At 54.2% G+C, this 12,665-nt stretch overlaps 1 protein-coding gene across 1 annotated transcript in view; it reads right to left on the reverse strand.

Moving 5' to 3' along the window:
• The window catches only part of Notch1 (notch receptor 1), a 46,415-nt gene that overhangs the window by 18,609 nt on the left and 15,141 nt on the right, over nt 1-12,665 (reverse strand). The window contains exons 3-15 of the mRNA XM_021641056.2: nt 9,568-9,830; nt 8,670-9,008; nt 5,935-6,057; nt 5,202-5,435; nt 4,526-4,681; nt 4,175-4,360; nt 3,754-3,867; nt 3,020-3,133; nt 2,541-2,774; nt 2,351-2,461; nt 1,128-1,320; nt 539-684; nt 230-343 (exon numbers count right to left, since the gene is read on the reverse strand). Coding sequence (XP_021496731.1) covers nt 230-343; nt 539-684; nt 1,128-1,320; nt 2,351-2,461; nt 2,541-2,774; nt 3,020-3,133; nt 3,754-3,867; nt 4,175-4,360; nt 4,526-4,681; nt 5,202-5,435; nt 5,935-6,057; nt 8,670-9,008; nt 9,568-9,830 — 2,327 coding nt within the window. The remainder of the gene's footprint in view (nt 1-229; nt 344-538; nt 685-1,127; nt 1,321-2,350; nt 2,462-2,540; nt 2,775-3,019; nt 3,134-3,753; nt 3,868-4,174; nt 4,361-4,525; nt 4,682-5,201; nt 5,436-5,934; nt 6,058-8,669; nt 9,009-9,567; nt 9,831-12,665) is intronic.

Below are 12,665 nucleotides of genomic sequence, written 5' to 3' on the forward strand. Positions count from 1 at the left end.
TGCTCACCTCACTGCAGACATGCCAGATAAACACCCGGACACACACACCCTGGAGCTTCCTCTCAGGCATCCTCTATGTTTGCTCATCTGGTGACTCTAACCCCAGGCCCAGGTCCAAGTGCTGCAGGACCTAAGGCCCTCAGTAAGGGGCAGAACCTTCTAGAATGCCTACTGAGTTCATATATGCCCAGCCCCACCACAGCCCATTACAGCCCCTGGCTGCTCATACCTGTGTAGGGCAGAGGACAGTTGCACTTGTACCCGGCGACATCATCAATGCAGGTCCCCTGGTTCAGGCAGGGGTTGGAGGCACATTCGTTGATGTTGGTCTGGCAGTTAGGGCCTGTAGGAAGAGGAGCAAGAATGGGTGGGCCTGCACCTTTGCCCTATGCCTTTTCTCTGGAGAGCCAGAGGCCCAACCTGAGAGATGCCGGCAGCCCCTGTATATCAGGCAGACCAAGAAGAGGATGCGGTGGGCTGTACTGCCAGCCCCAGGCCGCCAGGGAGGACCCTCTGCTGTGTCACCCACAACACTCACCACTGAAGCCTTCTCGGCAGGTGCACACGTAGCCACTTGTCATGTCTCTGCAGGTGCCACCATTGACACAAGGGTTCGACTCACATTCGTTGTTGTTGATATCACAGTTTGTTCCACTCCACCCAGGGGCACAGTCACACTTGTACCTACAGAGAGCACTGTGTTGCAGCCTGGGCTCTGCCCTCCAGCTAGACTATAGTTCCAGTCTGACGGCATGGACGCATCTACTGGGACACATCTACTGGGCCTGGAGGTACCCACTTTGCCCAAGACCGTGCAAGGGTTCCAGACTGGGACAATGTGACAATGTAAAACCTAAATAGTTTTAATAAAGACTTAATAATAGTTCCTCCCACCCACTGGCAAAAGGACACTGTCATCACAAGTATCAGACGACTATTTCAGCTGCCATGGTGTGCTTAAGGTCTGTATCCTACACTGCTGTTAGCCAATGAGGACGCAGCCCAGGGATGTAGGAAAGACACTGGGAGTTGACCTCAGGACCACTGGTCTCACATGACCACCCATTCACCCAGCCTGTGTCTGCTCCAGGCTTCTAAATGGTACCTCCCAGGCCAGTCTGCCATACCCGTTGAGGCCATCCCGGCAGGTCCCATGGATGCAGGGGTTACTGTTGCACTCATTGACTTCAGACAGGCATGTGGGGTCATGGTAGCCCTCAGGGCAGCGGCAGGTGAAGCCCGCGATGCCATCCTCACAGGTACCCCCATTGTGGCAGGGGCTGCCTGCACACTCATCAATGTTGACATTGCACATGCTTCCTGTGGGTGGGAAGGGGCACAGATACCAGGTCTGTTACCCAGAGCTCACCCCTCCTGGAGCTAGACCCATTTGGGCCTCAGTTTCCCCATATGCTAATCTGTGGAATTATAAGCTATAGTAAACTGCCTTATGTAGCAATGAGCTACTTGACTGTGGTGCCAGTAGCTTCAGAATCTCACGTATTCCAATCTGGCCACTATGTAGCTAAGAATGACCTGAACTTCTGATTCTTCTCTTTTCTCTTTCTTTCTTTCTTTCTTTCTTTCTTTCTTTCTTTCTTTCTTTCTTTCTTTCTTTCTCTCTCTCTCTCTTTTTTCTTTCGTTTCTTTCTTTCCTTCCTTCCTTTCTTCCTCTTTCCTGTTTTGAGAAAAGGTTGCTCTGTGTAGCCTTGGCTGTCCTGGATTCTGTAGACCAGGCTGGCCTCAAACTCACAGAGATCCACCTGCCTCTGCCTCCCAGAGCACTGGGATCACAGGCGTGCGCCACCCCTGGCCACATGCTTTCAACGTGAGAGTGCTAGCCCACAGACATAGGCCACTGCGTGTGGTTTATGTGGTAGGACAGTAACCCAGGGCTCTGCACATGCTAGGCCAACACCCTCCAACAAAGTTATTCTTCAGCCCAGCTTTGCTACAGTCTTGAGACCCATTCTCTTCTGCTGCTCTCCCAAGTACCCCTAATTGACAAGACCCCTGGGGCCCAGAGAGGTTAAGAACCTTATCAGATCTAAGGGTGTCAGAGGCAGAACACATCCCCTAAAGCCTGGCCTCAGAGCTCTGGCCACCCCATCTCAGCCTACTGGGCCATCAAGTCTGACGTGGCCAGGGCTGACACTGACAGGTACAGAAGGTGTGTGGAGGCCACCCAGGCTTTCTGACATCTCTGCTGGTTGGCCAGCCAAGGGCTAGGTAGTGGACACCAGCTTGTCCACTAATCCAACCTTCAAAGCCCCGCTAACCTCAGAGTCTCCCAGATCTGATTCATCTAATGACTCTAGGGTGACCTTGACCTCTGACTTCAGTTATTCACCTGTATAGCCTGGTTCGCAGGCACACTCGTAGCCATCAATCTTGTCTAGACACGTGCCTGAGTCACAGGGGTTGCTGGCACAGTCGTCCAGGTTGATCTCACAGTTGGGTCCTAGGGCCAGCATGACAAGTGGTCAGCTTCCAAACCTAGCCTTGCCCTTTTCCACCCACTGCCGGCTCTGGCCAGTCACCTGTGGTTCCCTTGAGGCATAAGCAGAGGTAAGAGTTATCACGATCCTGGCAGGTTGCCCCATGGCGGCACGGCTGGCTATGGCACTCATTAATGTTGGTCTCACAGTGATGGCCTGTGTAGCCTGGCTGGCAGAGGCAGGTAAAGGTGGCCACACCATCCTTGCAGGAACCATAGTGACAGGGGTCAGGGTCACATTCATCAATGTCCACCTCGCAGTGTGTTCCCGTGTAACCTAGATCACAGGAAGGGTGGGCACAGGTGAGCTTCAGGGCTAGCTCAATACTCAGCTAGCCACACCTTGGGAAACCACTAAGCAGGCCCAGAGTCACTGCCTGGTCACTGATGGATGTGAAGGGTGTCATATACCCTGGGATATTCTCACCACTCCTGCCTGGAGTCAAAGCAGAGCTAAGTTCCTGATCCTCAGACTAAGGCCTCTCTGGTCTTTTGCCCCCAATCCTGCACTCCCTCTTGTACCTTCTGTGCACACACAGGTGTAGGTGTTGGGCCCATCCAGGCACTTGGCGCCATTTTTGCAAGGTGTGCTGGCACACTCATCCACATCATACTGACACAGGTGCCCGCTGAAGCCTGTGGCCAGAGAAGAAGAGATGATGACATCTGACAGTATCCTAGCCCCTTGCACCGCAGCCCTCTCTGATCAGCTCCTTGTTCAGCACTACTCACTGGCTGCCTCAACAGAGGGCCTTTTTTCCCAAACAGCCTCTGGTTGCTATGGTTACAGCTGCACTAGGCTGTGAATGGGACTCCCCTGGCTCAACCATGTCTAGGATTGCTGATTTACATCTCAGAAGGCCCAAGACCTGGTCCAGCCCTGGGGCAGAAGAATCCCCTTCCCAAGGCCCCTCCGTCCCCTCCTCAGTTCCTCCAAGTTCTTTCCAGGCATACAGGTCAGATCCCCAAACTATGTCCTCACTCCCCATGACCATCAAAAATGGGACCTGGGGAAAGCCAGCTGGACCCTTCTATCTCAGGAGCACTGCAGCTCCTGTCACCCCTCCCTCCATTTCTGATGCCAGGCTTCCTGTGTCTCAGCATGGTGGGCTCAATGCCCATTGCTCAGGTGGGCCTTTACCTTTGAGGAAAGCCTGAAAACATCCTGGTCAAGTCACAAGGCAAAGTCCTCCCTCAAAGTGTTCTGGGAAGAGATCGTGCGGACACAGGTCCTGTGGTTAAGTAGGTGGCCTCACCTTTGGGGCACTGACACAGGAACTCGTTGATCTTGTCCACGCAGTGGCCATTGTGCAGACAGGGGCTGCTGGCGCACTCGTCAGTGTTGACCTCACAGTATACACCCTCATAACCTGTGGACAGAAGATGGTAAGACTGCAGATAGATTTGGCAGGCCCTACAAGAAGCCCCTAGCTGAAGACTTGGGACAGAAATGAGCCTCCCCCATACAGCCTTAGTATGCCGACTATGGTTCATGTCTGTACGTACTCTATTCGCCCAACTCTGGGCACATTCTCTACTTTGTCCTGTTATCCTGGCCTCAGTTTCCCAGGTGCTGCCAACCTTGACAGAACTCTTACTTGAGGCTACCCAACTTCAACTCAGTCTCCCACTCCCTGCTCTTGGCAGCCCCCAAGGTGGGAGGTGGCATAGACATACCTGGCATACATATACACTGGAACTCCCCAATTTGGTCCAAACAAGTGGCATCATTCTGACATGGGTTGGAGACACACTCATTGACATCAATCTCACAGCGGGGCCCTGTGTATCCCTGCAGACACTGGCACTCAAAGGAACCCAGTGTGTTGAGGCACTTGCCTGCATGCTCACAGGGGTTGGCACCTGGTGGGGGAGACACAAATGAAGGCTGATCTGGCCTTCCGGCCTCCAGACCAATGCAATGCAATGCCGCAGCCCATGCCATCAAAGCGGTGGTTCTCCAGGACAGGTCACACCCCCATATGACAAGCCAGTTCCTGCTGCTTGTGCCATTGCACCTGCACCTACCCAGAGCACACTCATCCACATCCTGGCTGCAGGCGGGTCCCATGTAGCCCGAGGGGCAAGTGCAGATGGCCTTGCCGTTGACAGGGTTGGTGTCACAGTTGGAGCCCTCGTTGCAGGGGTTGCTGATGCATGCATCATTGAGGTGGCACAGCAGACCTAGACAGTACAGCTGTGGTGAGTAGGCTCTGCTTTTCACCACCCTGGGGATCACAGGATGTGTACTTGGGCCATCCTCACCCAACACACTGGAAGGAATCTCTGTGACCCACTCAAGCATCCCACAATGTAGGTGGTCTGTCACCAGGATAGCCTCTTTGTCTAGCAGGGTCAACTGGGTCATTGCTAGAGGTGCCAAAGAGCCACAGCTTTTATTTATTTGTTTGTTTATTGCTTTCCTAAGACAGGGTCTCACATATTCCAGGCTGGACTCAAATTTGCTACATAGCTAAAGATGACCTTAAACTTTGGATCCACTGTTCCCTGCGTGTTGGATTGACAGGCATATACCACTACCCACAGTTTATGTGGTACTAGGATCCAGGACCCTGTGCATGCTGAGCAGGCACTCTACCAACTGAGCCACATGCCCAGCCCTGTAGCTATGTGAGTGAAGCTGGTCCCTGGTGTGTGCAAACAGGGGTGTTGAGTTTCCTGAGAGACTCCTGCACTCACTCACCTGTGCGCCCATGTGGACACTCGCAGTAGAAGGAAGCCACACGGTCATGGCAGGTGGCACCCTGAAAACAGGCAGCGCTGGCACAGTCATCGATGTTCTCACTGCAGTCCTCACCAGTCCAGCCATTGACACACACACAGTTGTAGCCACCGTGGGTATTGTGGCAGGTCCCACCATTCTGACAGGCGTTGGGCATGAGCTGACACTCGTCCACATCCTCTGTACAGTACTGGCCTGCAGGGGCCACAGCATCATGAGCCTCCCCAGCTGCCATGTGCCAAGTGCCCTGCCCTGGGCTGTGGGGCTGTAAGCCCCTCTCTCCAGGAAGTCATTCCAGCTGACTTGTGCAGCCAGCACGAGGTGCCCCATTCTCTAGCCCAAACGGCTGACATCTTATGGCTGACCTGGTTTAGCATTAACCAGTGAGCCCCTTGAGGACAGCCTTGTATTCATCCCTGGTAGCTTTCGCAGAATGCTAGAGTCCTGGATGGCTCGGTGCTGGGGACCTGATTCTGGATATGAGCTGCTAATGGCCCACAAGAAGCAGCTGATGCGGAGCTGTGCTGACTCCGAGTGGAAGCATAGGAGCTGCCCATGCCACCAGTCTCCTGGGCCACCCTGGGTCTTGCAGGCTGGGATTCTCTGGTGTGGAACAGAGCTCAGACCTCCCTACCATTGTTGTGCTCGGTTTAATTAGTAGGCTACTCCATACAAGTCCCATGCACATACGTACCTGTCCACTCCGGTGGGCAGCGGCAGTTGTAGGTATTCACGCCATCCACACAGGCACCCCCATTCTTGCAGCTGTTTCCTGGACAGTCATCCACATTTTCTTCACAGTTCTGTCCAGCAAAGCCTGAGGGACAGAGGCCAGCAGGTCAACCTGACCTTAGGGGCCTGCAGAGGAGCCCCTGCTGGGCTCCAGTGTCTTCAGTTTCTGGCCTGCAATGTCCTGATTTGGACAAGGCGTCTATCTATCCCTCCACAGCTTCCCTGCCCCTGTGTCCACAGGTGAAAAGCTCTTCTCTAGAAAGTCGCTCTGTAAGAGCTGACTACACCAGATAGGGGTCCAGGAACACAGTGTTCTAGAAGGTTCTGCCACAAAACCACTAACACTAAATAACAGAGTTTCTGGTAATTGCATACTGGGGTTGTCTACACGGAAACAGTGGGGCAGACATGAATATCTAACCCTGCTGGAGCTAAAACTGAGACTTGGGAGCACTGAGTTGGACACCAGAGTGGAGGGACCCAGACAGGCCTGCTGAATCAGGACCTGTGGGCTCTTTCCCTCAGGGCACAGCCAGGGTACCTATTTTTCCCCAAAAGGCTAAGGCAGCCCATCTAGCCTGGGGCTGGGCCCCAGGGTGTGGCCTGCCGTGTGGCCTTCATAAGGGCCTCCTCAGCAGCCAGTTAGCTATTAATCTCCTCAACTCCCGCTGGTTCAATGATCAACCCAGAAAGGCAAGTCTGGCAACAGCCAAACCTGCAGCCAGTTACTAATTAACACCCTCTCTGGGGATGCCTTTGAACCCCTCCTGCCCTTGGAGAACCCACCTGTTTGGCTCCTCCTCAAAGATCCCCCCTTTACCTCACCAGCTTGCATCATGGCACAAAGCTGGAGGCTTCGAAAAGCCACAATGAAAAACAAACACTTATTTGAGTAGGGGAAGGACCAACTTGGAGCCTAGTGCTTTCCTAGGGGTCAGAAAGACCAGACAGCATATCTTCCTGCCTATGAGTAGCTTCATTCTAACATAGGGCAAGGTTCCAGGCTAGGGGTGATCCTGGAGGTACTCTGAGCAATACAGAATGATTTCACTGGGGAAGAGGACAAGAGAGCATAAGTCCCAAGTAGAGCCTGGCCAGAGCCTCCTCTTCCTATGCAGCATCCTCCAGAGAACCGGTCTGTAAGAGCAGGAGGGATCCAGGTGCTGCACAGCAGGGAACACCAGAGACAGAGGCACTTCAACTCCCAGCGCTGAGTTCTGTCCTAACCTTGGTTCCCTATATCTCCTTAGCTCATATGGCTTTCAGGGGACCCAGTACAGGACTACCTGAGAGCTCAAATGGTGGGCATAACGGAGCCCAGACTGAGTCCCTTCAACAGCAACTTGGTAGACAATTTTCACCTCTCCCTACTCTGAGACAGTCACCACACAGGGTAGCGAGAGGATGTTCTGTCTTTAAGGGTGACCCAGACACTGCACATCAACCTCTGAGACCCAGCAGCTACGGTAAGTGGACCCCACCCAGCCCTTTCTTTACCAGCACCCAGAGCTGACCCACCCTGCCCTGCCTAAGGTGGGTTGTTGCCAGATCCACGCACAAGCTCCCTGGACAAGGCTGCTTTCTCCCAGCCTGCATGGCAGACCCACCAGTATAACCTCTCAACACATGTTCTAACACCTGGGGGCTTATGTAGACACCAGGAAGGACTGGAACCCACAGCTCTGGGACCCACACTGAGCATGAAGATTCTGTCCCAGCCCTCCAAAGAGCCTAGCTGGCTGGGGAGTGTGTAGGCAGCTGTCTGTTACCTCCAAGCTTGCCCAATGCCTTTCAGGAAATGCATAAGCCAGTGTCTGCACGCAGAGCCTTGAGGCTGGCTCTGCAAGCTTGAGGCAGAAGGGAACTTCCCTTTTTCAGGGGGTAGGGTAGCCTCGGCATTGCAAAGAAGGGGTGGCCTGAGGTTACCTCCAACAACCAAATCTATTCCTATTTCTTGAGCCCACTCCCCCTTCCTCTCAACTGCTCTCAATGTGGCGGAGATAAGGTCTCAAAACTCTGAGTTTCCATCCTTAGAAAGGTAACAGAATGGACTAGGACTGTGCCTTCAGGCCCCACCCCTGAAGGCTGCTACTGAGGAAGTCATGAGCAACTTGAGGTCCCTAAGGCCCTCAGGGCACTGCTATCCAATTTCCATCCCCAGAGACAGGGGAAACCCCAGGGACTGCCCATGACAGGGTGCTCCCCTGACATATAGAGACTCACACGTGGATGCCAGAGAGCTCATGAGCATCTATAAAGGCAGGCTGGCTCCCAGCACTAAGAGGCTCAGGGTACAGACAGTAATTAAACGGCCAGGGGTCAGAGGCACTCCAGAAAGAAGGGAGTACCCAAGGGAAGGCACCCTTCTCAGCAGAAAGAAGGCTTGGGAGTTATGTACCCAGCTGTCTGGGTCTCAGCAGATGGCCCAGACAGAAGTGGACCCGTGGGACATGAAGTGTGTGGTGTCACTGAGAGTGTCACCTGGCTTCTGCATCCCTATCCTGACCTTATACTACACCGTGGGAACCTGTTCCTGAGAAGCATATCTGTCTGTCTGCCAGGCACTCTGCTGCTGGCCTTCTCTAAGCTTCCGTCTGGGCTCCTTCCACAAAGAAGGGACCCTCTGCACCCTGAGGCTTGAGGTCAGCCTCAAGAACACTCACAGGCTAGAGGTCAGCATACAGAGCAGGGACCTACCTGGCAGGCAGGCACACTCGTGGGTGGTGTCTCCCGTAGGGCGGCAGGTGCCCCCGTTCTGGCAGGGTGAGGGGCTGCAGGGCACATAGGGTAGTTCACAGTGGGGACCAGTGTGGGTGGCGCGGCAGGCACAGCGATAGGAGCCGATCTCATTGTGACAGGTGCCTCCGTGGCGGCACAGCCCAGGGTTCTGGCTGCACTCGTTAACGTCTTGCCTGCAGGTGGGGCCATGGAAGCCCGGCGGGCAGCCACAGATGTAGGAAGACTCAAAGGGTAGGCACTGGCCGCCATTGGCACAGGGGTTGGAGGCACATGGATCAGCCTGCTGACATGACTTTCCTGGAAGTGGGGTTGGGACAGGCAAGAGGGTCAGCTCTATCCAGGGCCTCCCGATGAGCCCATGGCAGATTTGGATATTATGGAGGCACCAACTGGGGACAGACCTAAGGTGTGATCTTCAGAATTTGAAGTACTGATGCAAAATGTGGCCATCTTTCTGCATGCAGAGGACTGTGAGTCACAAGAGATTAGGTGACTGCCTAAGGTCAGAGACACTAGTAGGAATGGTACCTAGTTGTCTCCTGGACCCCACATGTGTAAGTAATACCAGCTTAAGGCATCCTGACAGGGGGAGGGTAAGGTCAGGGTTACATGAGAACTCCCACTTTGCTCACAGAAATTGTGAGGGTTTGGGGTCCTGGAATAGGGCAGTCAAAAATCAGATAGTTCAGGGCTGGAAAAGACCAGAGTTCCTGAGGAATGCCAAGATTTCCCTGGATCTCAGCTTAACTCTGAGCCAGAAGCAATTCTGATGTGCCAGAGTATCACAAGTAAACATGGGTACATCTGGGCTTAAGGGTCCCAGCTATGACGTTCACAGTCTCCCTGCAGTCCTTACCTGACCACCCTGGGGGGCAGCGGCACTTGTATTCTGTGAGGGTGAGCAGGTCACAGGTACCCCCGTTGCGGCAGGGGTTGGCCAGGCAGGCATTGTCCAGAGGTGTCAGGCAAAGGGGCCCAGAGAAACCCAACGGGCAGCTGCAGGCATAATCCACGGTGCCACCACGGTCCACAATGTGGCATGTTCCAGCATTCTTACAGGGTGTGCTGAGGCACGGATTGGGGTCCTGGCATCGTTGGCCCACAAATGCCCCACTGCAGCTGTTGACAGACACACAGGGCAGTTAGCTCCCTCATTTCTGTCATGGCCACCACTACCCCCACCCTGGACAGCAGGTGCAACTGGAATCAGGCTGTAGAATGGAAGTGCAGCGGCTGCCTGGTAGGCAGAGGTTCCTGGGATGATGAAACCCCTGGAGCACATACCAGCGCCATGGAGGCACTCACTTTAAAGTGGTTACTTTCACATACAAAGTGAAGTTCACCTCAATAAAAAGTAATAGTAATGACAGTTAATTGGGGCCAGGCTAGAGACAAGACCAGCTTGAATTTCAAGCCAGGCAGATTTCAAACCTGGGTCTATATTCGCAGTGAGCCATGGAAAAAGGGCCCCTGTGGGCCCAGCAGAGGCCCGGGTGTTGGGGGGACGACTCTGTGAAACTCTCATTGGGAGGCTGATCAGCTTTTCTCTCCCAGCTCTGTCATGAATATGCATCATCTGGGCAATAAAAGAGTTCACGGTTCCTTCGACTTTCAAACATCAATAGCACAGTAAACGCGGGAAGCAGAGCAGACTGGAGCTTGTATGTGCTTTCTTTCTATTCAGTTCCTGCCCTGTAGCAAGGGGGCTATGCCAGGATGCAGGCTGGTGCCCACTCTCTACAACTCAGCTCCCAGACACAGGTTCCTCATATCATAACCTCAACAGTAATGGCACCGCTCTCAGGGGACAAATTAAACTTCCACACACAAGTTCTCTGTACCATAAGCCAGCAACATCAGCACCGTCCTCTGAGGGCATGATGCAGTGAAGGTTAGTCCTCCTTGGCTCTTTGTGGGCACACTGGTGGGCCTACCCCACTCCAGACAGGTGGGGGTTCCTGTCTCCAAGCTTACACTCCTTGGTTCGCTGCAGGGAACAAGCTCAAGGTCCACCAGTGCCTGAGACGCAGCAGTCTCCTCAGCCACCTGCCTGCCTAGCTCCCAGAGCCTGGGCCATAAATCCTGACCCCACTCCTGACCCACCTTCTGGCCCTACATTCCCAGAGAAGGCTCTGGGAGCCGCCAAGCCTAGCTCTTCCCAGAGGCAAAGGCTCTGAGGCAGAACGTGCTGACCAACAGAGCAGCCCATGGCAGGATCACAGCCGGGTGCTGGGTGGACACAGCCCTTGTCAATAGCCATCGTGTTTTCCAGAGCCTAACCACTGGCATAAAGACTGCCCCTTGATCCCCAAGCACCCAAAGCTATGGCTGCAACCCCAATCTCCCTCTCCAATGCCAGCCTGTTAGCCTTCCAGTTAACTGCTATTTATAACCAAACCGGTGTGAGGGTGGCCCCAGGAGAGAGAGGCCTCCTCACTAAGAGCTGTTGGAGGCAGCTTGGGGGCTGGGGTTAGGTATCTCAGCAGAAGTACTGGGAGGCATCTGTCCTCTCTGAAGCCTCTTTCATCTGTGTCTATAGTTTGGGCATGGAAGACACAAAATGGCCACTCTGGTGACCATCTGTTGCCAGAAGCCAAAAGTCTCAAACCAACTGGCTTAAAGAAAATAAATCACATCCCACCCCCAGGGAGTTAACTCAAGCCTTTGCAATGGTTCCTGCCCAGCTTGGGAAGTGTGTGTTTGTTATGTGTGTGTGGTGAGGGCCCAGCACGGGACATCTGGCTCCTCTTGCTTGCAGTACCCCTGGAGAGTACCTCCCTACCAGTGTGGCCAGCTACTGAGATCCACACTTGCTTCTCTGGCAGAGCCACGCTTGGGGAGGCTAGGAAGCAGACATTGCCTTCCCTGCTCATGGATCCAGTTACTAGCCTGCTGGAGAGGATGCTGGGAGCTGGGGATCTGCAGGCTGAAGCTGGCCCCTAGAAGCAGCCCTCCTCTCTGGATCAATGCCCCTTTGTCAGGCAGGGTTGGCCTCGGCCCACTTGGAGAAAAGCTTTTTTTTTTTTTCTTTCCCAGCCATTGGTGAAGTCGTGGGGGAGGGAGTGTTGAGGGACAGAGGGAGCTTCCTCTTCAAATCTAAATGGAGCTGCCGTCCACCCATTCCTGCAGACTAGGGGAGTGAGGGAGCTCTAGGCCAGTGGGACTAAGGCTCCAAAAGGCGGGAGGATTTCCCCGGTTGGGAAAAATGGGGCAAGCCCAATGCCATGCTCTCTAGCCCTTAAGCAATCCCCTTCTAAGTTTTTTAAGGAAAAGACACTGAAAGTAGCCAAAGGCCCCAACCTGCTCACACTCTTCTTCCTCTCCAGCCATGGCTGTGTTCCCTAAAGCACTCTGGGTAGGAACCACAATGAGGAGACTGGGGAACCTGCCTAGATGTGATACACACTTGCTAGTGCGGTTGTGCTCTGTTAGACCAGCAAGAGGGAAAACATGGCCAATAAATCAGGCGTTGGCAACATGGACAAAGGGCAGCAGGGAGCAGGTGCATCTGTGGAGGGGACAGCTGCTCCTGCTGGGCGCAGCCAGACGCCAACCCCAGCGGGTGGGGCAGGAGCTGGGAAGCCTGTGGCCAGGGAAGTTCCTCCGTGGGGGAATGTGGTAGCTGAGAAGGCCCATTGTCCACCCCACTGCCACCCTGAGCCTTGGGGACACTATAGTGCAGGCATGTTGCCCAGCTGGGCCTACCTCCATGGGTAAGGCCACCAGCCACTACCAGCATACCACAGCTGGAGGAACAGCAGGGCCACCTGGATAAGACCATGATGCCTGGAGCCAAGTGTCAGGGTCTAAGTTGGGGACAATAGGGGTGGGATTGGGGGTGGCTTGCAGGTCCTTCTCCTGTTTGTGGCCTACTTGTCTGGCCTCTATGCCACCTAGCCACATCCCTCACAGCATTCAGACGTCCCTAAGAAGGAAGAAGGGGACTCTGAGGCC

Source organism: Meriones unguiculatus, chromosome 8 (genome assembly GCF_030254825.1).
Source record: "Meriones unguiculatus strain TT.TT164.6M chromosome 8, Bangor_MerUng_6.1, whole genome shotgun sequence".
Lineage (NCBI taxonomy): Eukaryota > Metazoa > Chordata > Mammalia > Rodentia > Muridae > Meriones > Meriones unguiculatus.